Source organism: Dendrobates tinctorius, unplaced genomic scaffold (genome assembly GCF_039654945.1).
Source record: "Dendrobates tinctorius isolate UK_male_01 unplaced genomic scaffold, ASM3965494v1 ptg000074l, whole genome shotgun sequence".
NCBI lineage: Eukaryota > Metazoa > Chordata > Amphibia > Anura > Dendrobatidae > Dendrobates > Dendrobates tinctorius.
Genome location: NW_027361742.1, coordinates 19,094,265 through 19,121,014, shown reverse-complemented (window position 1 = coordinate 19,121,014; position 26,750 = coordinate 19,094,265). Strand labels below are relative to the sequence as shown.

Sequence of the window (26,750 nt, the reverse complement as noted above, 5' to 3'; positions counted from 1 at the left end):
GGGGCAGAATGCAAGTCATGATGGGGCAGAATGCAGACATGATGGGGGTAGAATGCAGACATGATGGGGCAGAATGCAGACATGATGGGGGCAAAATGCAGCCATGATGGGGGCAGAATGCAGACATGATCGGGGCAGAATGCAGACATGATGGGGCAGAATGCAGACTTGATCGGGCTGAATGCAGACATGATCGGGCTGAATGCAGACATGATCGGGCTGAATGCATACATGATGGGGCAGAATGCAGACGTGATTGGGCAGAATGCAAGACATTGGGCAGAATGCAAGACATGATGGGGCAGAATGCAAGACATGGGAGCAGAATGCAGACATGATGGGTCAGAATGCAGACATGATGGGGGCAGAATGGAGACATGATGGGGGCAGAATGCAGACATGGGGCAGAATTCAGACATGATGGCGGCAGAATGCAGACATGGGACATAATGCAATACATGATAGGGGCAGAATGCAGACATGATGGGGGCAGAATGCAGACTTGGGTACAGAATGCAGTCATGGGGGCAGAATGCAGTCATGGGGGCAGAATGTGCCAGTAAGAAAGGATGGGGCAGAATGCGACAGTGAGACACAGGAGGGGACAGAATGTGACATTAATGACACAGGAGAGGGCAGAATGTGAGACACGGGGGCAGAATGTGACAGTAAGACACAGGAGGGGGTAGAATGTGACAGTAACACAAAGGGGCAGAATGTGACAGCGAGACACAGGAGGGGGCAGAATGTGACAGCAAGTCACAGGAGGGGGCTGAATGTGACAGTGAGACACAGGAGGGGGCAGAATGTGAGGGACAGGGGGCAGAATGTGACAGTAAGACACAGGAGGGGGCAAAATGTGAAAATAGGACACAGGAAGGGGCAGAATGTGACAGTGAGACACAGGAGGGGCAGAATGTGAGGCACGGGGGCAGAATGTGACAATAAGACATAGGAGGGGGCAGAATGTGACAGTAACACACAGGAAGGGGCAGAATGTGACAGTGAGACACAGGAGGGGGCAGAATGTGACAGCAAGTCACAGGAGGGAGCAGAATGTGACAGTGAGACACAGGAGGGGGCAGAATGTGAGGCACGGGGGCAGAATGTGACAGTAAGACACAGGAGGGGGCAAAATGTGAAAATAGGACACAGGAAGGGGCAGAATGTGACAGTGAGACACAGGAGGGGCAGAATGTGAGGCACGGGGGCAGAATGTGACAGTAAGACACAGGAGGGGGCAGAATGTGAAAGTGAGACACAGGACGGGGCAGAATGTGAGACACAGGGGGCAGGATGGGAGACACATGGTGCAAGATCATGGGGCATGATGGACACGATGTAGACGGGGCAGGATCGGGAGATTATATAGGGGCAGAATGGATACTCAAGAGGGCAGGATGAGAGAAAATATGGCTGAAGCCAGGAATGAGACACGGAGGCCAGGATGGGGGATATTATTACCATAGGGGCTAATTAATCAATCAATCAAATTTATTATCGCCAAGTACATATTACATATATACAAGGAATTCTTTGTGGCAAAGAGGCAACATAATATATAACAACAGATACAACAAGTAACATCTAACAAGACAGATACAGTATATAGTCTACACATGACGATTTAATTGTTGAACAGAGAGTGGATAGAAGCTGTTCATATGGCGGTTGGTGCTGCATTTGGGGACTCTGAAGCGACATCCTGAAGGGAGAAGTTGGAATGAGGAGTGTCCCGGGTGAGAGGGATCGGATGAAATTTTCAATGCGTGGGATCGAATACTCTTATCATAAAGATCCTGGATTTTAGGCAGGGGGGAACCTATAATTCTCTCTGCTGTTCTGAAAGTCCTTTGTAAGCGGAGTTTGTCATGCGCAGTGGCTCCCCCATACCAGACTATCAGAGAGGAACAAATCACAGATCTGATGACAGAATTAAAGAATAAGATCAGCAGATTCTTAGACAAACCATATCTTTTCAGCTGACGCAGGAAGAACATCCTCTGTTGTGCTTTTCTTATAACAGCATCCACGTTTTTCCCCCCGTTTAAGATCATGAGAGATGATAACACCAAGGAATTTGGTCTCTGTGACCCTAAGAACCACTTCGTCATGGATGTAGATTGGAAGTATCTCATGTTGATCTTTCCTAAAATCCACAACCATCTCAGCAGTTTTTTTAGTGTTGAGTACAAGATTATTGGCTTTACACCAGTCACATATTCTTTTCACCTCACTCCGATACAAGTCTTCAGCATTTCCCCTGATGAGACCAATCAGTGTCATATCATCGGCAAATTTCAAGATTTTTACTGAGTCTGCTGAAGAGATGCAATCATTCGTATAGAGAGAAAACAGTAACGGGGACAAAACACACCCCTGAGGTGCCCCGATGTTTGTGACCAAGGTGTCCGAAGATGAATAGCCACTGTGTGTAGAGCTTGCCTCAACTCTGCAGTAGAATTCATTTAACTCTGCTGCCAGACTTCTGCTGGAGTTCACTATAGTGGGGTGGCTTTTATAATTGGTGACCTCTCTTAATCCTCTCCATGCAGATCTAGTATCTTTTGATGAGAACCTTTCCTCCAGAATCTTTGCATACTCGTGTTTGGCTAACTTGATCTCTTTAGATAGCGAGTTCCTAAGTTTCTTGAATTCAGTAATATCGCCTGCTTTATAAGCCTCCTCTTTTCTCTTACGGATCAACGTGACTTTATTTGTAAACCACGGCTTGTAGTTTCCCCGAAAGTGGACAGATTTGGATGGAATAAACGTGTCTTCACAAAAACGGATATACTGTAGGAGGACACTGCATCAACCCATTCATCCAGACCCGAGCATGTTTCCTGGAATACCTCCCAGTCCGTGCATTCAAAGCATGCTTGTAGTTGCAATTTTGCCTCCTCAGACCATGTCTTCTTTGTATAAACTGTAGGTTTGGATGTTTTCAACCTTTGCCTGTAGGCTGGAATTAAATGAATTAGACAATGATCTGAAAAGCCCACTGCTGCTCTCCTCACTGCCCTGTAGGCCCCTTTTATGACTGTATAGCAGTGATCAAGCGTATTGTTCTCTCTCGTGAAGCAGTTTATATGTTGAGTAAATTTGGGGAGATCCAGGTTGAGTTTTCCTTTGTTAAAGTCCCCCATTACGATCACAAATGCTTCTGGAGAGCCTTTCTCCCATTCTGATATTTTGCAAACTAATTCACCAATAGCAGCTTTAACAGATGCTTGAGGGGGAATATATACTGCAACCAGAACCATAGATGAAAACTCTCTTGGAGAGTAAAATGGTCTACAATTGAGTGCAAGGTACTCTAGATCTCGAGAGCATCCTTTTCCCAGTATGTTAACATCCCAGCACCAGCTAGTGTTGATGTAGAGACATACCCCACCCCCCCTTTGTTTACCTGAAGCTACACAATCACGGTCAGCTCTGTAGATAACAAAACCAGGTAGATCCAGACTACAATCAGGGATGGTCTCATTCAACCAGGTCTCAGTAAAACAAAGAGCAGCTGAATTGGCCATATCAGATCTCATGTTACAAAGTAAGCTCAGATCCTCCATTTTGTTAGCTAAGGAACGGACATTAGCCAAGTGGAGTGAAGGAAGAGCTGTTCTGAACCCTCTCCTCCGAAGGCGTGCCAGGACGCCTCCTCTCCTACCTCTCTTGCAGTACACCTCCACAGGTTTCACAGAAGTAATGGATTTTATGTACTCAAATGTTGAATTAGCAATCATGCTCCAAGAAGGGGAGTCCATGAGAAATTGCGGATGATTCCAGAATAATAAATCGTCCCTTGAAATCATAAGAGTAGGTTTACAGAGTGCAGTGGCCATGATTACACTCAGCTTGTAGCTATAAAGACTGAACAGTCACAGCTTAGCAGAGTTAAAAGTACAACTTTCCATAAAGGGTGCTCCAGCACTGCTGGGGGGGAGGGCATGGGTGCAACAAGACAGGGACATCAGGGGACACGCCAACAGTCAGTCCAAACCTGCCCAGCTCACCCCTTCAGCTCCACCTGGACCACAAGATCTCCAGAACATCTCCAGCACTGCACACTCCACCAGGTTTCCTATCCTGGGATCATCTGCTTGCTGGAAATGGGTACAAGTTGTAGGAAAGTTGGCAGGCAGCCAGCAGCTTCACTCTCTCCCAGCTGAATCCAGGCACGGAGCTCCACGAGGACAGAAAGACACCGGTCCCAGCTGATCGCAGTCTCCACACTACTCCCAGCTCTGCCGAATCCTGTAGCTACGCAATGGTGAGTGAACCAAAGGGAGAATTAACAATTAAACAGGGAAAAAACTAAAAAACTCAGGAGCCTCATGCCAGAGCAGCCATCTCTCGGCTCTCCTCCTAATTGAGGGATATTATTACTGCAGTGATGTATTTATTTTATTTTTTTGAGGATACTGTTTTAAATAGGGGGGGCAGTCCTGTTACTGTGCAGAGCGACACTATGTCACCTTTTTTTCTCCATCTGGTGTAGAGTAGAAGTTGTGAAAAAAATGAGTAATGTGTTCTGCAAGCGGAGCTCTAGATAACTGTGTTATTTCCTGCAGAGACGAGCCCTGGCTGGAAGATGTGATGGCGGTGTGTGCTGGATGAAAGATGAAAAACAAAGATGAAGGACTTCACCTAGAGACGTCACTGGTGAGTCAGTGTGTTACCTGTACACTGACACTATACACTATATACGGAGTACCTTTGTATAGTGTCACCAGTGATCACTGTGTTATCTGTACACTGACACTATATACAGAGCTCCTGTGTATAATGTCACCAGTGATCACTTTATTACCTGTACACTGACACTATATACAGAGCTCCAGTGTATAATGTCACCAGTGGTCACTGTATTACCTGTACACTATACACTATATACAGAGTGCCTTTGTACAATGTCACCAGTGATCACTGTATTACCTGTACACTGTATACTATATATAGAGGTCCTGTGCATAATGTCACCGGTGATCACTGTATTACCTGTACACAGGCACTACATGCTAAGTACAGATCGTATAATAGCAATTATAGTGATAGTATTATGTTTTTTTATTAATGATCAGTATTGTAGTACTCAGTCACCATGTGGTGGTAATATGTGGTCTGGGCATGGTGCCGTGGTATTTGTTCCTTGTATGTGCTATTATTCTGTCACTGGTGGCAATATGTGGTCTGGTCATGGTGTGGCTGTATTTGTTACTTGTATGTGGTATTATTGGTCACCATGTGGTGGTAATATATGGTTGGGACACGGTGTCGTGGTATTTGTCCCTTGTATGTGCTATTATTCTGTCTCTGTGGTGGTAATATGTGGTCTGGTCATGGTGAGGCTGTATTTGCTCCATGTATGTGGTATTATAGGTCACTATGTGGTGGTAATATGTGGTCTGGTCATGGTGCAGTGGTATTTGTTCCTTTGGATGTGATATTATTGGTCATATTAAAAATTGAATAATAAATAAAAAATATCCCTAAATTGTATTGGATATTTTAGCAAATGTTTAATAGGTTAGAGTAGAGTAGGGCACGGCCGAAAGAGGCTACCTTGTCGTGGTGGCAGATTTAAAAAATCTTTTGGCCAAAGCAAGAGCTGCTGGCTAGATGTGTGATCTGGTAATGGGAACTGTTAATGTGTGATTGATGAGAAGTGCAGTTTTTCCAAGAGAGAGCGGTGGGACTGTGGACAGTTTGAGGGGTGGAGGCGGGGCTGGGGTGGAGCCTGGGCGGAGTCTCAAGGGGGCCCAAAAAATTTTAGCTAGTATGGGGCCCCGAAATTCCTAGTGGCAGCCCTGGGTACTGGGCCAGTGGAGTTCAATGGGAGATGTCACGGTAGCTGTGACCCGGTCCGTGGCCCTGGATGTCCATTGTAAAAGGGGAATGTTGAGTGTGTGGATGATGATTAAAGTTTATTAGTGAATGTTTCGTGACGCCACCTGTGGTGTTCGGCAATGAAGATGATAGCCAACGCTGCAGACAGATCCTCCGGAACAGATGGTGTGGTGTAGCAATGATGGTGTAGCCCTTCACAGGCAGGGCTGTAGTCCCAGGGCAGTGTAATAGATGTTGAGAAAGTGGGTGCAGTGTTCAGCACAGAGATGTAGCAGTGCCAAGTGGGTTGGTGCAGGAATAAGCGGAGGACACCAGGGTATATAGTTCCAAGGCTTTACTCACAGTCTGTTGTGCATACAGGTGCCCGCATCCATGCTGTGTCCTCCAGGTCAGGGGCTCAGCCAACCTCCATGCAAAATGAAGTACTCTGTTCCACCACTCCGCAAACATATGTGCCTTTTCCGAACGTCTCCCTCCTTAGCGCTCGTAGTGGAGTACTCACAGTAATAAGTTACACTGGAGTTCCTCCTTTCAGATGTTCTTAGAACTCTACTTGTATGGCAGACAGCTGTAGCCTGCTTCGGGGACTCCTTGCTACTAAGTCCCAGCTAACTCTCGTTGCTGTTGTGCCCCCAAGTCTTGTGTGGGAATAAAGTGGTGACAACTAGAGTTGAGCGACTTTTGCTTTTTTAGGGTCGAGTTTCGTTTCATGAAACCCGACTTTTCCAAAAGTCGGGTCGAGCAAACTCGGCTGACTATAGGGAAAAGTCGGGGGTCCGACCGAAACACGAAACCCAATGTAAGTCAATGGGGAATTAAAGTCGGCAGTGAGAGGAGGACAGGAAACACACCTACAGTGCCCATTTGAATGCCAAAAGCATCAATTCTTCTTACTTAAGCTTGTCAACCTTAATTTACTTCATAATACTAGTTACGCACTGAAAAATGGGGGTTATTTGGCTAAAGTTGTGGGGGGGTAGGGCTGGCTCCAGGTTTTCATGTGCTCTGGGCGAAAGAGCGCCCCTCTAACACATACCACAACTCATGATGCTCCGATACGGCAGAGAAATAGCAGTATAGTACAATGAAAAATACTTCACTTTTTACATATCATGATGAGGCCCATCTATTTCTCCATACAGAATCATTGGTCCCATATAATGTTTGAAACAGTATATGATGAGCTCCACATAATGCTACAGTATATGTTGGTCCCCATTGGATGAAGCTCCACTGTCTTATGGGCCCAAATAATGCTCCAAACATAATGGGCCCCATTTCTAATGATCTAGTGTATAATGGGCCCTGTAAATGCTGCTCCAGTGTCTGATGTCCACCTTTGGAATGTTCCAGTGTATGGTGGGCCCCATCTATCATTCTCCAGAGTATAGTGCTCCCCAAAAATTGCTGTCCCAACATTGAAAACAATCAAATAAGTCTCCTCGCTAGGGAATCCCTGTACTAGTCTGGACTCCTCGTCATCCTCATCTTCCATCTCACTGCATAGTATTTCAACCTTGCAAGTGCTGTGATCCTGAGCAAGCAGGGGGGGCCCACTCGTTGGCGACGGCACTGGCACAGGGCCCCTGATAGTACGGTGGTGTGTCTGACGGCGGGTGGGCCGAACCTGCACTTTCATCTGCAGCTTCCTCTTTGTCACCGTGTAAGATGGAACTGTATATGGGAAGGGTAACCTGAGTTTCATCAGGGTCAGATTCAGGCCGTGTAGCATGCGAGGGGAATGTAGTGGTCTGGGTCAATGTACCAGCAGATTCATTAAGCAGTGGCTGGGCATCAGTGGACTTGTGTCACCCCCAGGAGTACAGTCGCCACAGTGGCATTACCTTCTTCCTAGGGAGTGTGATGTCATGCTTGGGAGCAACGAAGGATCTCTCTTGCAGGTTAACTGATTGGGCGGCGTTATTCCCACGAGTCATGACCCTCCAAACAGCGTTCATGAAGGCAAAGTGTTTGTTTTACGTGGGCAGTATGGTTGCAAAGCTGAACCTTAAAGGAATGTCCAGAAGGGCACCACCAGGAGTGGAGCTTACGGCGCAATTTGACTCAACACGGGCAACCTCAACCATCCAGCAACAAAAAGATGCACACATTGCAAGCTTAATTCCATTAACGAACGAGACTCCGTCATGCCCCGTGGTCCGAGTCCGACTTACTAGAGGGACACGCGAGGCTCTGGCATGTGAGATTGGCCAATAACTGGTGTTTCATGCCCTTACATGTGGCTGCATGTGCGCTACACTGAAAAGGCCAGCGTTTGTCACTTACAGGTGCAGATAACCCACTGAACAACGTTAGTGATGGGGATCTGGGATTACAATTATTACCCGCGAACGATGATTTCCCAGTAAGTGCAGGTCAACCGCAGTTCCGGAATTAGGCCTAACCGTCATTCCTGAAAAAATGAAAAACTTACGTGTGCAAACCACAGATGCTGTAGCTTGCTTAACAGGTCATTCTCAGGCCCAGTATGGATTACACGTGATTGCACAAAGGTGAGAAAGGGTACCGTATCCCCGGATAACATGTATGGATAGCATAGTGTACACATTCAAAATATATGTCTATAGATCAGGAGGCAGGCTCAGACGGGGTCAGGCCCAGTATGGATTACACGTGATTGCACAAAGGTGAGAAAGGGTACCGCATCACCGGATAGCATGTATGGATAGCATAGTGCACACATTCAAAATATATGTCTATAGATGAGGAGGCAGGCTCAAACGGTGTCAGGCCCAGTATGGATTACACGTGATTGCACAAAGGTGAGAAAGGGTACCGTATCCCCGGATAACATGTATGGATAGCATAGTGTACACATTCAAAATATATGTCTATAGATCAGGAGGCAGGCTCAAACGGTGTCAGGCCCAGTATGGATTACACGTGATTGCACAAAGGTGAGAAAGGGTACCGTATCACCGGATAACATGTATGGATAGCATAGTGTACACATTCAAAATATATGTCTATAGATCAGGAGGCAGGCTCAGACGGTGTCAGGCACAGTATGGATTTGACGCTCAGACTACACAGCGGAGGAGCAGGGAGAGGTAAAGATTGCAAATGCTGGGGCCCTGCCCAAGAAAGGGGGGCCCACTCATGAGTGTCGGTACTGGCACTGGGCCCCTCATAGTACGGCGGTGTGTCTGACGGCGGGTGTGCACCACCACCGTCAGAGACACTTGATTGCACTATGAGGGACCCTGTGCCAGTGCCCGCGCCCAAGAGTCGGCCCACCCACCTGTCCAGGGCAACGGCACTCGCACGGTTTCGTGCGCTAGGTGGTGACCCCTGCCATGGGGGGGAGGCAGCACAGTTAGGGAGTTTTAGAAAGTGGCATATGTTGATGTTGGACATTCAGCTGATGCAAAAGGCGAAATTGTTCAAGTCCCAGGAAGAGGAGGACCAAAGCAAGCCATTTTTCTGTCACCCTATGTGTCATCAGGGGAAGGTGGGACAAAATCCTTGGAAACCAATGCATGGTTCATTTTAATGAAGGTTAGATCATCCACATTTTGGGTTGACAGACGGGTCCTTTTTTCTGTCAGGATTGATCCAGCTGCACTGAAGACTCTTTCCGATAGCACACTTGCAGCTGGGCAAGCGAGCTCCTGTAAGGCATATTGTGCCGATTCAGGCCAGGTGTCCAGTATAGCGGCCCAATAGTCAAAGGGGAATGACCTGTGCGGGAGAACATCGATATGGGAGGAAAAGTAGTTTGTAACCATAGTTGACAACTGCTGTCTCCTGTCACTTTCCATCGATGCAGTATTACTAGTTGTGTGAGCGGTACTTGAAAAATCAGTCCAAAGCATTGTCATGAAACCCCTGTCTCCAACGCCACTTCTGCTGTGTGCACCACGAACACCTCTGCCAAGCTGCCCCCGGCCCGTACGGCTCGTGTGAGAACCATCACCGCTGCTGTGTGCTGGGAATGCCTCAACCAACCGGTTTACAAGAGTTGCTTGTTTATTAGACAATATTAGGTCAAGGTTCTCGTGTGGCATGATGTTTTGTAATTTGCCTTTATAGCGTGGATCCAGGATGCTGGCCAACCAGTAGTCATCATCGTTCATCATTTTGGCAATGCGGGGGTCCCTTTTTAGGATCTGCAAGGCATAATCTGACATGTGGGCCAATGTTCCCGGTGTCAATGATGCACTGCGAGTGCTGGTTGGAGGAGCACTTTCTGGCAAATCCACATCCCTCCAGTCACGCACAAACCCTGTACCAGACCTTGCCACGCCAACATTTTCACTTGCCCCACAAAATACATCCTCCTCCCCTAAGTAATCATCCCCATCATCATCCTCCTCCTCCTCCTCTTCTTCCTCCACCTCGTCCAGGAGAGGTCCCTGAGCAGACAATGGCTGAATGTCATCAAGGATTCCCTCCTCCTCTTCCTCCTTGTCAACACTGGCTGCAGACGCCTGCTCCTTAAGGTGCGTCAAAGTTTGCATGAGCAGACGCATAAGTGGGATGCTCATGCTTAGGATGGCGTCGTCTGCGCTTACCAGCCGTGTGCATTCCTCAAAACACTGAAGGACTTTACAGAGGTCTTTCAGCTTCGACCACTGCACACCGGTCAACTCCATGTCTGCTCTCAAAGTGCCTGGCCGTGTATCCTCCCACAAATGCATTATGGCCTGCCTCTGTTCGCACAGCTGCTCAACCATGTGCAGGGTGGAGTTCCACCTTGTTGCAATGTCGATAATGAGGCGGTGGTTGGGAAGGTGGAGCAATCGCTGCAGCTTCTGCATACGAATGGAGTGTACAGGCGACCGGCGGATGTGCGCGCACAGTCTTCGCACCTTCTGGAGCAGGGATGTTAACTCCGGATAATTGTTGAGGAAGCACTGCACCACCAGGTTCAAGGTGTGAGCCAAGCAAGGTATGTGGCTGAGTTTTGAAAGGGCTATGGCTGCCACAAAATTACGGCCGTTATCACTAACTACCTTGCCTGCCTCAAGATGTATACTGCCCAGCCATGACTCAGTTTGTCGCTGAAAGTACTCGGCCAGCACCTCCACGGTGTGTCTGTCGCCCAAACACATCATCTGCAACACAGCCTGCTGACGCTTTCCACTAGCTGCTCGATAGGGGGACACCTCGTGTGCAACAGTGGCAGTTGCAGATGGAGTGCTCGTACGACTGCGCTCTGTGGACGAGCTTTCGCTTCTGGAGGAGGAGGAGGAGGAGGGTTGAACTCCTACAGCCAACTGTTTCCTATACCGTGGGCTAGGCAGCACTGTCCCACCACCGCTGTCCCCTGTGGACCCTGCATCCACCACATTAACCCAGTGCGCAGTGATGGACACGTAACGGCACTGGCCATGCCAACTGGACCTTGCATCTGTTGTGAGGTGCACCTTTCCACTCACTGATTGTTTGAGTGCATGGACAATGCAGTCTTTCTCAAGAAGGTGGAGGGCAGGGATGGCTTTTCGAGAAAAGAAGTGCCGACTGGGTAGGTCATAGCGTGGGACAGCGTAGGCCATGAGCTCTCGGAAAACTTCGCTTTCCACCAAACGGAAGTGCATCATCTCTAACGAGATTAGTTTGGCAATGTGGGCATTCAAACCCAGTGTACGCGGATGAGAGACTGAGTATTTTCTTGACCTACTCATAGTCTCTTGGAGGTTGAGCTGGACTTGAGAGCTGCATATGGTGGAAATAGCAGTGGACAGGGCGGACTGAGAGAGGGTTGATGATGGTGATGGAGTTGGTGTTCTTTCTGATGGCCTAGATTCAGTCTTTCGTTGATATAACAGTGGGATTCCCTGACTGCTTTGGCCTTGCAACGACACCTCAACATTTGCTGCTGTGCTAACCGGTGGGCTTACAGTGGGGGAAACAATGTAGCGTTGCTGACTACCTTCTTTGTGATCAGTTGCACATGTGGTACTTGAGGTTTGGTGTTGTGTCCACGCTTGCAAGTGCATGCTGGTTAAATGTCTAAGCATGCAACTGGTATTCAAATTTTTCAGATTTTTCCCTCGGCTAAAGGTCTTTGCGCACTTCTTACAGATAACCTTGGCCTGATCATGAGGATTTTGTTCAAAAAAGTGCCACACTGCACTCTTCCTACTTTGGAAGACATTTTGCGGCCTAGCACGCTGTGCTATTTTGACCATCTGGACAAGCTGTCCAGCAACTCTTTTGATTTTTGGAACCTGTCTTTGGAGTGCTCCGGGCCTGCCAGATAACAGCTGTTGCGATGTCGATGTCTGCTGTGGATGCTCATCCTCCTCATCTGAACTATTGGATCAGCTCCCTCTTCCCCCAATGGATGCCAATCTGGGTCAACAACTGGGTCATCCATCACCTCCTCTTCAATGTCATGTGCACCTTCCTCTGTGTCACCGTGTATGGTGGTATAGTATGCGGGAAGGGGCACCTGAGTCTCATCAGGGTCAGAATCTGGCTCATTACACTGCGAGGACAATGTAATGCTCTGACTGAATGTACCAGCAGAATCATCTATCAGTGGCTGTGCATCAGTGCACTCCATGTCAGATTCATCTTGGCCTGGGTAATTCACCATTTCACTTGATAACCCAGGCATGGTATGTGAAAACAGCTCCATGGAGTAATCAGTTGTATGGCCTGCGTCATCCTTCAATCTTGGTTGGGGTGAAGGACACAAGGAAAGGTGTGGTTCATGAACATGAGCCTCCAATAACGACTCAGTGCTTTTATATTTTACAACTTCAGAAGAGGAGGCGATAGAGCTGGAGGCTGTCACCAATGTAAGCCAAAACTTTTTCCTGAAGCTCTGGCTTTAAAAGCGGTTTGCCAACTCCTAGAAAACTAAGCCTTCGAGGTCTTGTGGAGCCAGACGATGACGCAGGCTCAACACCTCCTGCATTCGGTCCTATTTTGCTTTTGCCACTACCATCAGATCCACCACCAACACCATCATTACCAGCTGGCAACCCCCGCCCAATTCCACGGCCTCTTCCACCAGCCTTCCTCATTTTTGGTAAAAATGTACACAAAATCCCACAAACTATATAGTAATGTAAAACAAGGTACAAGGTGTATATAGGACAGGGAAGTATTAGACTTTCTGAACACACTTGTGGACACTTTTGGATTGTGTGAGGCCCAGTTAATATCACACCGCTATGTCACAGGCTCAATGTCGTAGGTGTGAAAAATGTCACAATAGGACAGGGGAGATGTAGAATTTCTGAACACACTTGTGGACACTGTTGGATTGTGTGAGGCCCAGTTAATATCACACCACTATGCCACAGGCTCAATGTCGCAGGTGTGAAAAATGTCACTATAGGACAGGGGAGATGTAGAATTTCTGAACACACTTGGGGATACTGTTGTGTGAGGCCCAGTTAATATCACACCGCTATGTCACAGGCTCAATGTCGTAGGTGTGAAAAATGTCACTATAGGACAGGGGAGATGTAGAATTTCTGAACACACTTGTGGACACTGTTGGATTGTGTGAGGCCCAGTTAATATCACACCGCTATGTCACAGGCTCAATGTCGCAGGTGTGAAAAATGTCACTATAGGACAGGGGAGATGTAGAATTTCTGAACACACTTGTGGACACTGTTGGATTGTGTGAGGCCCAGTGAATATCACACCGCTATGTCACAGGCAGAAATTGGCTAGTGTATGACAAACTACAAGGTGTATATAGAATTGGGCAGAATAGGAATCTCCCTAGAGTGTAGGTCTATAAGAACGGAACATGTCCTCGACTTATCCTTACAGAGTGACACACAGATAGCTTCACTGTGGCCGTGATAACAGCCATTACACGGTACTGAGAGAGGAGCGTGCACGTACACCGCTGTCCGGTGTCCGTAAAATTGTCAAGCTCCGTGTTTTTTAAGTATACGGACTGACACACGCTGTCTCTCTATAGTTGTGAATGTGATCAAACAGCAAATATACTTACTGTAACTGTTTGAAAAGCAGACAAAACTAGAAGGTGGAGGACTGTAAGAACGGAACATGTCCTCGACTTATTCTTACAGAGTCACACACAGATAGCTTCACTGTGGCCGTGATAACAGCCGTTAGACGGTACTGTGTGAGGAGCGTACACCGCTGTATGGTGGGAAAAAATGCACGCTCAGTACCTCACCAGGACAAAAAAAAAAAATTTGGATTGCTTTTAAAAAAGCAGTTTGCAGAGCAGTGGGAAAACAGCAATGCAGATATCAGGAAGCCGTATAAGGCAGCCTAACAACCAACACAGCTGATCCAGCAAAATATAGCCTCCACTTGCACTGCACACAGTGACTGGTGTGTTGTACAGGCAAAATCGCTAGCAGCAGAAGCAGTTTTTGGAGTCTTCTTCCCTGCCTAATGCTCTCCCTACAGAATCAGCAGCAGCAGCAGCTCTCCCTATTCTGAGATCAGCATGAGTAACATGGCAGTCGGCGTGCACGCCCTTTTATACCCCCTGTGACGCCCCCCAAAGCAAGCCAATCACTTGCATGCCCTTCTCAAAGATGGTGGTGACCCCTGCCTATGTCATCACGTTGCCCACAGTGTCTGTGGATCTTGATTGTCTGAAAAAGGGCGGAAAACATACTTTTGAAACGCGACTTTGGCGCCGACCTCACCCTAGGGTCGGGTTTTGTTTCATGAAACCCGACTTTACCAAAAGTCGGCGACTTTTGAAATTTTTCGACCCGTTTCGCTCAACTCTAGTGACAACTTCTATTCCTCCGGTGTCTGTCGCAGGACCATTAGTATCCATACAACCTCGGGGACTGGACCCCGGCCATGCGCTTAGAACTTGAGGAAGGGCTCTGCTCTAACCCTAATCCTTAGTTCACTTCTCCTCACGTTCCGTACAAATCAATCTTTCTTATGGAGAATTAAGCTTTCTGAATATCTCTTCCCTGTGCCAGCAGACCCAGGTCACTGAGGTCTGCTGCAGCACTTCCTTCATCTATCCCACTCAGGGGATCCTCTCTCTGACTCCTCCGTCAGACTGACTGCCCTAGTCCCAAAGATCTCCAGCTCTCTTGTGCAGACTAAACTCCAGCCACCTCCCAGCACTCTTCGTGTTCCAAGCAGGGAGCCACCAAAGGGTGCTTTGCTACACTACTGTGTTGTGTGGGATGCAGGTGTTGGAGTTTGGTCAGGTGTCTCCACCTTACCTGAATGGTGGGGTACCACACCTCAGGAGGAGGTGCAGTACCTCTGTGGTGACTGAACCCTCAGGGGCGCCACAACAGCATGTATCATAAGAGGACCAAGGCAGCAATAGCTACAGAAATCAAGCACTAAGCTGGAAGTCATGTCCAGATTATATGTACAGCCAGAAAAATGACCTGGAGACACAGGATGTTTATACACAGCATGATCCGTATATAGCAGAGTGAGGAGTGATATCATGTATACAGACCTGTGGTACAGGTTAAGTATACAGCACAGGAATAGAGCCTTTACACATACACCACATATAGTGTGTAACCTGGTTACACTGGATCTGTACACCCAGCATCAAAGTATGTAACAGAGATGAGGTCACATACAGATCATCAGACTCCATAACTGGGAAGGGGGGTAATCAGCACACAGCAGGGTCAGGATACAGTGTACTAACACGAAGTGCAGCCTCTCATCATACATATACCATCTCCCGACTGCTCCTCTCACCAGTGTCTAATACATGTGATTGCCCAGCTCCACCATAGTAATGGCAGACACTGTATGTGTCCCTGCTCAGTCCTATCATACATAAACCCAGAACTCATGAAGACTCTGTATAATACAGCAGTAATGTGGTATATCAGAAATGTCTGCAGGGAGGACACACAAAAGCTGCCGCTGCAATAAGTGAGGGAACATGGCAGCTAAATGAATTTCTGAGGTAATCTTGATCCCATATATGATGTAGGACCTGATACTACACTAGTACACACTACACAATGTCTGAGGTGAATGCAGAGTAGTATATGAAACGTGTCTGCAGGGAGGTCACACAGAAGTTGTCTCACAGTCTGTGAGGAAAATGTAGCATGCACATGAGGGACATGGCAGCTACATGAATTTCTGAGGTAATATTGATCCTATACATAATGTAGGAGATGATACTACACTAGTACATGATGTCTGAGGTGAATGTGCTCCTATCATCTGTAATGTGTGGTGATAACCCCAGTATTATACTCCCTGAAACTGCAGACATGCTTCATCCTGTGTAAGAAAGAGGGAGAGACACAGATTTCCTGTTCTATATAATCCCCACCCTCCTCACAGTAACCCCCTAGGCACAGACTGTGCTTCTTACTCTGAAAGCAACATCACTCTTGCTTAAAATCTACACCACTATACCAAAAAAGCTGCAGGAGAAAAGGTCCACCCATCCCCAAGTCATGTCTTCCTCCACCTATGGCTCCAGTGGTTTCTTTCTGGCTGTGCTTCTATAGGGAAGACTGAATGTCCTGGATTTACCCCCATGTATCTAAAAATATTTTTTTGATTGTATTGGGAAAAGTGAGCTGCAAAAAGAAAATAAAAACAAGGACACAACAAAAAGATTGTATATATTGAGGAACATACTTTTTTTTATACCGTAACTTAATAATAGACATATACAAATGGAAACAGAAACAATCTACTGTTGAATCCATGTGAGTACAAAAAGACCAAAAATGTTCCTAAAATGAATCAGTCAAATAGTTGGCAGTCCAGTCCTAGTATAGTGGCAATAAGTTTCTTTTTCAGTATAAAAAGACTTCACTGAGCCAAACTACTCCTTATACTTGGTTTTAAGAAGAAACAAATAAATGAATAAATGAATAGTTGGCAGCCTAAGGCCTCTTTCACACATCCGGTTTGTGCCGTCAGGCACAATCCGGCATGTGATTAAAAAAAGGATCGTTTTTTTTTTCCCGCCGGATGCGTTTTTTTGTCATTGAGAAGCACATGCGTCGTATCGCGCCGCATGTGCTTCCGTTTGTTCCGATTTTTACCGGATCCGGCTGAATTATTGTGTCCGGCGGCGGGACAGGACGGGTGCTGCTGCGTTTTTTTGTCCGGCGAAAAAAACCGGACTTGGACGTATGCGGCCCTCCCGGCTCTGCGGGACAATGTTTCTCAATGGCACATTCCGGCCGCCGGATCAGGCTTCTATCTGATACGACCACCGCATGCACGATTTTACCCTGTGCGCATGCCCGGATCTGTTCTCCGTTCGTGTTCATGTTCTCTCTCTCTTCCTTTCTTCCCCGGCGACTCCTTTGCAGCAAAGCCGTGTCAAGCGCCGTAATGCGCCGCATATTCGTCCGACCACTCCGTTCACGGCCGGATCCGACACTCCATCTTTTCGCCGCACGACGCCGGAATGCCACCGACGGATGTGTGAAAGAGGCCTTAGATGTGAGTGTATCCCCATGACACACATGCCACATGTGTTATTCTGTAGCCTCCTCCCTTCTCATGTTATTCTTCTTAGCACTGAATTCATCAAGGTGAACCGAGCATTTCCATTGGTTTTATTGATATTACGAATTATTTCTTAAGTTTATATAATTTTTTAACATCGCATGTTCAATAACAAACAATAATTGTTTGATTTATTTTTTCAACCTTAGAATATCTTCAGACTCTGTAATGAAAACGTTATAGATACCCCACTTAACTTGCACACGTTCTTGATAACATAATTACTGATACTGCTCAAAAGTATCAAAGTCAAAATAGTTTTAGCATCAAAATAGTCAGTATCATAATATGTTCAAAATGGACCACATAGCACATCGTTTTCATGCACATAAATAGAAACCAACAAATTCTAGAAAGGTTTCCATTGGAGTCTTATCAGGTTTATATTAGGGACACTTGCATCCGCTATTTCCATCCTATTGATTTCTTACTGATAAGTTTCTTGTATCACATGAGTATGTAAAACAATGTTGCCTTGGACTCAATGTGCACAACGGCCATAACAGTAGTGCGACACTTGCAGTCAGGAGGTACACACTGAGCGGAACCAGTAACTACAACATACCCAATTCAGATGTCCATGAAATGCAGTCCAGGTCTAGAGCACAATGCATGGACTGGCCGCGGGTCTCCAGACCAAAACTTGATAGCACCATAGGCATATATGAGGCTGCTAAGTATGGGCCAGGAGACCGGCGGACCTTCCATGCATCATGGTCCATACTCAGACCATGAAATGCAAAAATTTGAAATCTGTCTAAGACTTCAAGCAAATGAAAAAAGTGTTTTCCTGCTTTCTTCTTGGTGTCGTAGTGCTGTAGTCCTAAACTACATCACCAAACATAGAAAAGATGTCATTCAGAAACATTTTTATTCAGATTTTCAGATTCAGTTTTGTAGATGTAGAGGGCTAGAGAGGGTCCTTAGTAGCCAATGGTATAGACATGTGCTTACCCATAGAAAATGATCTGCTATTACCAAATATTCACAGTAAACATTTTTTTCTATACAAAATCCAGGTTCTGTACATGCAAGTTTCTAGTAATCATAGTTCATCCCGAGATGATGTGTCCAGTGTCGTCTGCGGAGACAATGCTTCTGTATTCTGAGCGTCCGTGTGTATTTGACCCTGCTGTCTTGTCTTTCCAGAGTATTTTCTGTCCCAATCAGTTGCCAGCGTTTCATTGTCCCATATGGTGGATGTTTCGGTGTCACTAAAGTATCCTGGTTGTCCAGTGTAATGAGTGGGGTAGACAAGCAGAGGTTCAGCAGAAAAGGCCTTCAGATCCCGTGGGTAATAGTGTTCCATATACTTCTCTCTAGGCACAAAAAGATGATGTGAAACAATTATAACACAATGAGAGAACATATTAAACCTACAGAAAGAGTATTTATGTTTTAATCCCAAATGTTTGAGCCATAAAAGAGGACAGACTGGTGTATTTTTTTCAATTACCAAATCATTCCCGACCAGAGAAACCATATTAAAACACTTGAATTTTTAACATATAAAACTCTCTATAAATCACTACCAGGCTAATGCAGGAGAACAGGAAAGCGTTGGAAGGAATAGCTGGGAGGACCAGTCCACTAATCCTAACAAAACCACTCAATCAACCATTTCTACATACACAATGTATGTAATGACTACTGGTAGCTTAGAGGAGAACTGAATCACTGCACCTCAGGGAGAGCCTGTATAACATGCATTCCGATTTGTGGACAGCATGGTGCAGATATGAAAATGAGCAGAATGACAAACAGACTTGAGGGGAAAGATTCAGTGTAACTTGTATTTTATTCATTGAAATCCGGGTATTTGTATGAATAGGAGTCCAGGGTGCGGGCCTGCTCAATGATAGACAGGTGTCTCTACATGCACAGTCATATGGAGAAAGCTGTCAGTCGCTGAATACGACCTCCCACTGAACTTCTATTCATGCAAACACATAAGATTTCAATTAATAAAATGCAAGTTTAAGGCCTCATTCAGACGTCAGTGATTTTTCATGTAAACAAAAGAATTGTGAAAGTGTCATAAGTGTTTTGGATGCAGGTTTCATCAGTGTTTGGTCTGTGTTTCATCAGTGATTTTACATATGGAGAAATAAATAAATTACACAACACACAAACTGCACACTGATGCCTTCCACATGCTGTCTGTGATTTTCACATACTCATAGGCTTGTATGGTTGATTTTCAACCATGACTTTAATATAAGGCAGAGATGACTCCATAAATTTTTGCATGGACACATGGTCCACAAAGGGACACAGACTTGTGCACAGCACTGTGATGGTGTGATATGCTATGTGGATGTCATTTTTTGTATATTCCTATTTTTAACAATTCCAGTTATTTTCATAGTGTTTTTCTTATTACATTGTAAGTCTACAGCCTCACTGTATCTGTCTCTTGATGACCCCCTGTAGTGCATTAATCCCTAAGGCCTTTTGTTCTCCTCTGGGAGGCAACTTGTTTGACTACTCCTGGTCAAGGAAGGGGGTGGGGGGAAGAACAGGAGCTGGACAGGTCAGTTCCGGTATAGACATGATGGTGAAAAGGCTGCATTTCAGAGAGAAGGATCCATTTTTTATCCTCTGAATGCTAGAGTTGTGGAATCTCATTTCCCTGGACATTTTATCCTGATACTGGACTGCATTCTTATTCTGGACTATCTTATCTTTTGTGTGGTGGACTGAATATGGACCTTTTCGTATTTTTGCCTGAATAAAGGTCTTGGAATTGTTCACTCTTCGCTTGCTCTGTTGATTGTGTGATACCAGAGAAGGACCACGTGACAACTGATGGCAGCAGTGGGATCAACAGAGCGTAACACAATGGAGAACCACCCACAGAGTGAGTACAGAAATTGGACTGTATGCAGTTTACAGGAGAGAGCCAGAGACTTGGGCCTGAACTACCAGGGACTGACTAAAGAGGCCTTAATCGATCTACTGGTGGGCGCTAGCCCGGCCACCTCCTCCCAGATGTCTGAAGGACAAGCACTGGAGACCGGGATCCCCATCCAGAAAAGCCAGTGGTTGGTGTGGTATGAAGAAGAGATGGTGGTCCTGGGCCCCGGCGTCTCTCAGGAGTACAAGGAGGAGGCTGCCCGCCGGGCACAGCGGAGACAGGAAGCAATGGAGCTTGAAAAAGGGAGTAACGCAATGTGGAGTGTAACCCCAACAATCCGGGAGCCTGTACGGATCACCCGGACAGAGTTTAAGCCATTTGATGAGGCTTCTGGAGATGTGGAGGGGTTCTTCAAAGACTTTGAGCAGCAGTGTGCTGTGATGGAGGTGCCCCACTCTAGCTGGATGCGTTTGTTAGTGGGGCTCCTGAACGGAAGCTTGGCAGAGGCTTACTGAACCATTGATGCACTGCGGGACCGGGATTATAACATTGTAAAGCGGACTATCCTGGATTACCATGCTATCACCCCAGACTCATATAGGGCCAAGTTCCGAGACCTCCCATGCACCACGGTGGGGATCGTTTAGGATGTATGCACATAAGATGTCCGAGGCATGTCGGAGATGGCTGGAAGCAGAAAACGCCTTTACTGTGGAAGATGTTATACAGGCGTTCCTTATAGAACAATTTCTTGCTAAGTGTCCTGCAGAGGTATGGGAATGGGTCCGGGAGCGCACGCCGTGTACCGTGGATAGAGCTGCAGCCCTGGCCGATGAAGCCCTTACTATCCAGCCGCAGTGGAGGAGGCTTCTGGACAATGAACCACGGCCTGCTCCCGCGCCCCGTCCCCCTCCAATTATATCTGCCCTTCCACCTAGTCGCAAGCCGATGACAATCACACCTCACAATCCTAGGCCCCAACAGTTCCGACCACGACCTGGGGGTATCACAGAGAGGAGGTGTTATGGGTGTGGGCAACCTGGACATTTGCAGTCTGGCTGTCCCTCCAGGATTCGGAGGGAGCCCCACCTCGTCCAGTGCATCTTGTACATTCCACCACACCTGAGGAAGAGCTACCACCACCCCCACCAGAGTGGACCACCGACCACGGCACCATAGATACCCCTCCTGGAGTGTACGGACTCCGGCCTCTGTCCTTTAGCTACTCAGAGCAACGGCAACGCCACCTGCAGGATGTCTTTATTGATGGATGCAAAGTGTCAGGATTTAGAGACACGGGGGCATTCTTGACTATCGCTGACCCCCGTGTGGTTCGACCCGAGGCAATTTACCAGGGTCCGGGAATTCCCACTGTCCTGGCGGGCGGTGCCCGCAAATATATACAGCGAGCTTCTGTGCATTTGGATTATGGTTGTGGAGAAAAACTGTGCTGGATTGGAGTTATGGGAGGACTTCCTGCAGATATCCTCCTTGGGAACGACATTGGGGAGTTACAGTGCCAATTTGTGGGAGCAGTCACCCGACTATAGGCCCTTCAAGCACTACATCATCCGGACCCCACCGGGGAGCAACCACCACGAACCGCATCAGAGTCGATAAGCAATACTTTCGCTGCTACTACATTGGGAGAGTCTTGGGACAGAGAGGAGTTTAGGAGAGAAGTAGAGGGTGACACTACCTTAGCAGCCCTTAGGCGAAAGGCAGAAACTGGGCACATGGGAGATAATGTGGATGGCTTCACTCGAGAAAACGGACTGTATTATCGTGTAACAAAGGGCAGTGACCGGGGCAACCCTGACGCAACGACCAGGCAACTCATTGTACCTCAGAAGTACAGGGCACAGCTACTTCAACTAGCCCATGACATCCCCTTGGCAGGGCATCAAGGGAGAAAAAGGACTGAAAAGAGACTCACCCAAAGTTTTAACTGGCCGGGCGTCTCGCAGTCGGTAGCCCATTATTGCCGCACCTGTCGTGTTCCAGCGAATGCGGCATCCAGGAGCTCGACATAAGGTACCCCTGCAATCCCTGCCCATAATTGAGGAACCATTTCAACATGTAGCCGTCGACATCATAGGTCCTCTGGCCCACCCCAGCAGGTCAGGGAAAAAATATATCCTGACCGTGGTGGATTATGCCACTAGGTATCCTGAAGCTGTGGCCCTGTCCAGTATTACAGCAGTAAAGGTAGCCGAGGCCCTTGTTACCATCTTTACCTGGGTAGGGTTTCCTAGTGAAATATTGTCAGATCAAGGCACTCAGTTCATGTCAGATCTGGTCCAGTCCCTATGGCATACCTGTGGTGTTCGAGCCATTCGCACCACCCCATACCACCCGCAGACCAACGGACTATGTGAACGCTTTAATGGAACCCTAAAAAATATTCTGAGGGCTTTTGTTGACGTTGTAAAAGACTGGGAAAAGTACCTGCCACATCTCCTCTTCGCCTATCGGGAGGTTCCCCAAGAGTCCACAGGGTTCTCTCCCTTCAAACTACTGTTTAGCCGGAAGGTCCGTGGGCCTCTCACTCTTCTGAAAGAACATTTGGAGGGAGACATCTCAGATACCGGAATGCCCATCGTTCCCTATGTTCTAGAGCTCAGAGACCGTCTCGCCCAGCTAGCTACCTTCGCGAAAGAACATCAGCGAATGGCCCAGTCCAGACAAAAAACCTGGTATGACCGTAATGCCAGGAACCGGGAATTTATGGAAGGACAGCAAGTGCTCATGATTACTGCTTCCCCTGCCAACAAGCTTCAAGCAGTGTGGGAAGGCCCTTATCAGGTTGTCAAGAAAATTAACGACACTAACTATGTTGTTGCCCTAGACTCTAGTGGTCGACGACAGAAAACCGTCCACATTAACATGCTGAAAGACTACCACGACCGATCTCTGCCTGTTCTAGCTGTCTGCCACCCCCCTAGTGATACCGCCGACGACGAGTATCTCCCAGATCTCCTCCAGGTTGCCCAAGCGGGAGGATCACTGGAACAAGTGCCCCTGGGCTCCCTTTTATCGGATATACAAAAGGACAATATTGTCGCCGTACTAAGGCCGAGGGCTGCTGCTTTCTCCTCAAAGCCGGGGAAGACTACTCTCACCAGTCACCATGTGGAAACCCCCGGACAACGCCCCATCCAGCAGGCTGCCTACCGGGTTCCAGAGGCTGTTCAAGGCATGATAAAGAACGAACTGGAGGAGATGAAACAACTGGGAGTTATTCAGCCATCTCACAGTTCTTGGGCCTCTCCTGTCATCCTGGTCCCCAAGAAGGATGGTACAACACGATTCTGCGTTGATTACAGACGACTAAATGATGCTACCAAGGGTGATGCTTATCCCATGCCCAGGATTGATGATCTATTGGATCGTCTGGCCAGTGCCCAATTTGTGACCACGTTAGACTTGAGCAAGGGGTACTGACAGATACCCCTAACGGAGGACGCTCGGGAGCACTCAGCCTTCATTACTCCATTTGGGCTTTATGAGTTCCTGGGAATGCCCTTTGGGATGAAAACTGCCCCCGCTACTTTCCAGAGACTGGTGGATCAACTGTTACAACAATGTCAGGACTTTGCTTGTGCTTACTTAGACGACATCGCCATTTTTAGCACAACCTGGGAGGAACATCTTAAACACTTGGGCACAGTGCTGGACTGTATCCTTACTGCAGGACTGACCATTCGCCCAGATAAGTGCCAAATAGGGATGGCTGAGGTGCAGTACCTCGGGCATACATAGAGTAGGGGGTGGGACACTAAGGCCTGAGCCTGCCAAGGTTGAAGCCATTAGCTACTGGTGTAGACCCCAGACTAAAAAGCAGGTACTTGCGTTTTTAGGAACTGCTGGTTACTATCGCAAATTTGTTTCTAACTTCAGCACCTTGGCCAAGCCCCTAACCGACCTGACCCGCAAGAACATGCCTAGGAATGTGAGATGGACGCCTGCATGTGAGGATGCCTTTTCAGCGTTAAAGACTGCCCTTGTCACTGCTCCTGTCTTGGCTGCCCCGGATTATAAACGCAGGTTCCTCGTGCAGACAGATGCATCCACCTTTGGGATTGGGGCAGTACTTAGCCAAGTGAACGCCGCCGGAGAAGAACATCCTGTTGCTTTTGCCAGTCGGAAACTACTGGATCGGGAAGTTGCCTATGCCACTATTGAAAAGGAGTGCCTTGCCATCGTATGGGCGCTAAAAAAATTGCAGCCCTACTTGTATGGCAGAGACTTTACAATTGTTACAGACCACAACCCCCTCACATGGCTGAATCGCGTATCAGGGGACAATGGAAGATTGCTGCGGTGGAGCTTGTCCTTACAACCCTACAGCTTCTCCATCCAATACAAGCGAGGAAGCCAACACCAGAACGCCGATGGACTGTCTCGACAAGAAGAACCATAGGCTCCCCAGGCCGACCTACCCCTGCCACTGTACAAGGAATTATAAATAACTGAGCAATGTGGACTAAAGTGAGCAGGCCAGAGGTCTGTGTAGACCTCATGGCGTGCTCACTTATTATGGGGGGGGAGAGGTTGTGATGGTGTGATATGTTATGTGGATGTCATTTTTTGTATATTCCTATTTTTAACAATTCCAGTTATTTTCATAGTGTTTTTCTTATTATTAGATTGTAAGTCTACAGCCTCACTGTATCTGTCTCTTGATGACCCCCTGTAGTGCATTAATTCCTAAGGCCTTTTGTTCTCCTCTGGGAGGCCACTTATTTGACTACTCCTGGTCAAGGAAGGGGATGGGGGGAAGAACAGGAGCTGGACAGGTCAGTTCCGGTATAGACATGATGGTGAAAAGGCTGCATTTCAGAGAGAAGGATCCATTTTTTATCCTCTGAATGCTAGAGTTGTGGAATCTCGTTTCCCTGGACATTTTATCCTGATACTGGACTGCATTCTTATTCTGGACTATCTTATCCTTTGTGTGGTGGACTGAATATGGACCTTTTCGTATTTTTGCCTGAATAAAGGTCTTGGAATTGTTCACTCTTCGCTTGCTCTGTTGATTGTGTGATACCAGAGAAGGACCCCATGACAGGTTTCATCAGTGTTTGGTCTGTGTTTCATCAGTGATTTTACATATGGAGAAATAAATAAATTACACAACACACAAACTGCACACTGATGCCTTCCACATGCTGTCTGTGATTTTCACATACTCATAGGCTTGTATGGTTGATTTTCAACCATGACTTTAATATAAGGCAGAGATGACTCCATAAATTTTTGCACGGACACATGGTCCACAAAGGGACACAGACTTGTGCACAGCACCATAGACAGAATGTGTACCCATTTTAATCTGTGAAAATCATAGGTTCAACATGTACGTGAAAAATGGACGTCTGAGCGAAGACTTCCTGAAACTTTCCCCATAAAATATATAACAATCTGACCAGCTTCTCCTTCTATAGAACATTATGCTTGCAGGTCAGATACCATTTTCAACCTGACAGATTTTTGTGAGGCAGTGAGGGGAATCATATACAAGGGCATTATGTGTCCCTCAGGATGTGCACAGAAGCATATTAAACCCACTGGTGTGCATGGTAATTACAGACACAGCAATCTTTACAATCTCTATATATAAAATTGAATGTGTGTGTGTGTGTATCACCAATCAATCACAAAGCATCTTTCATTTCACCAGAGCTGTTTAAAAGAAGCTGAGCTGTGATTGGTTGCTATGAGCAACAGTTTTCTTTGCAACCAGTCACTAAGCATCTTTCATTTCACGAGAGCTGTTTAAAAGAAGCTGAGCTGTGATTAGTTGCTATGAGCAACAGTTTTCCCACTCGACAACACCTCAGCAGATACTGACCGGGTGGGAGAAATCTAGCATCCCCGGAAACATAAGCTCCCAGCCATTGTCTGCCCCTGAAAGGAGCAGAGAGCACATGATAGAAATGAATACCCCCTCCCGTGCCCATATACCCATCACACATGCTCCATCCCATAGGCACATCTTCTCTCTTAAAGGGATCTCCGGTATGGAAGTTAGGGCAAATCCCTCAGTGCTCTCATACTGACTCCAGGCCTCTCTTAAAGGGCTCATTGGTATGGAAGTTAGGACCATTCCACTCAGCTCTGTGGTTCTGACCCTCCAGGGTCTCTTAAAGGGATGATTGGTATGGAAGTCAGGGCAAATCCATACAGCGCTTTGGTTCTGATGCCAGGCCTCTCTTAAAGGGATCCCCAGTATGGAAGTTAGGGCAATTCCACTCAGCATTCTGGTTCTGACCCCAGGCTCTTTTAAAGGGATCCCCGGTATGAAAGTCAGGGCAATTGCCTTCAAATGCTCTGGTACTGACCCCAGGCCTCTATTAAAGGGATCATTGGTATGGAAGTCAGGGCAAATCCATCCAGCGCCTTGGTTTTGACCCCAGGCCTCTCTTAAAGTGATCCCAGGTATGGAAGTTAGAACCGTTCCACTCAGCGCTGTGGTTATGACCCCAGGGCCTCTTAAAGGGATCATTGGTATGGAAGTTAGGGCAATTCCACTCAGCGCTCTGGTTCTGACCCCAGGCCCCTCTTAAAGGGATCCTCGGTATGG

The 26,750-nt window shown here is 47.1% G+C and overlaps 1 protein-coding gene across 3 annotated transcripts in view; it reads right to left on the bottom strand.

Moving 5' to 3' along the window:
• Nucleotides 1–17,336: 17,336 nt before the first annotated feature.
• COLGALT2 (collagen beta(1-O)galactosyltransferase 2) overlaps nt 17,337–26,750 on the bottom strand; it is a 412,958-nt gene continuing 403,544 nt past the window's right edge. For all 3 annotated transcript variants that reach the window (XM_073582911.1, XM_073582910.1, XM_073582912.1), the window contains one exon: nt 17,337–18,626. In XM_073582911.1, the coding sequence (XP_073439012.1) occupies nt 18,353–18,626 (274 nt within the window). In that variant the 3' untranslated portion in view covers nt 17,337–18,352. The remainder of the gene's footprint in view (nt 18,627–26,750) is intronic.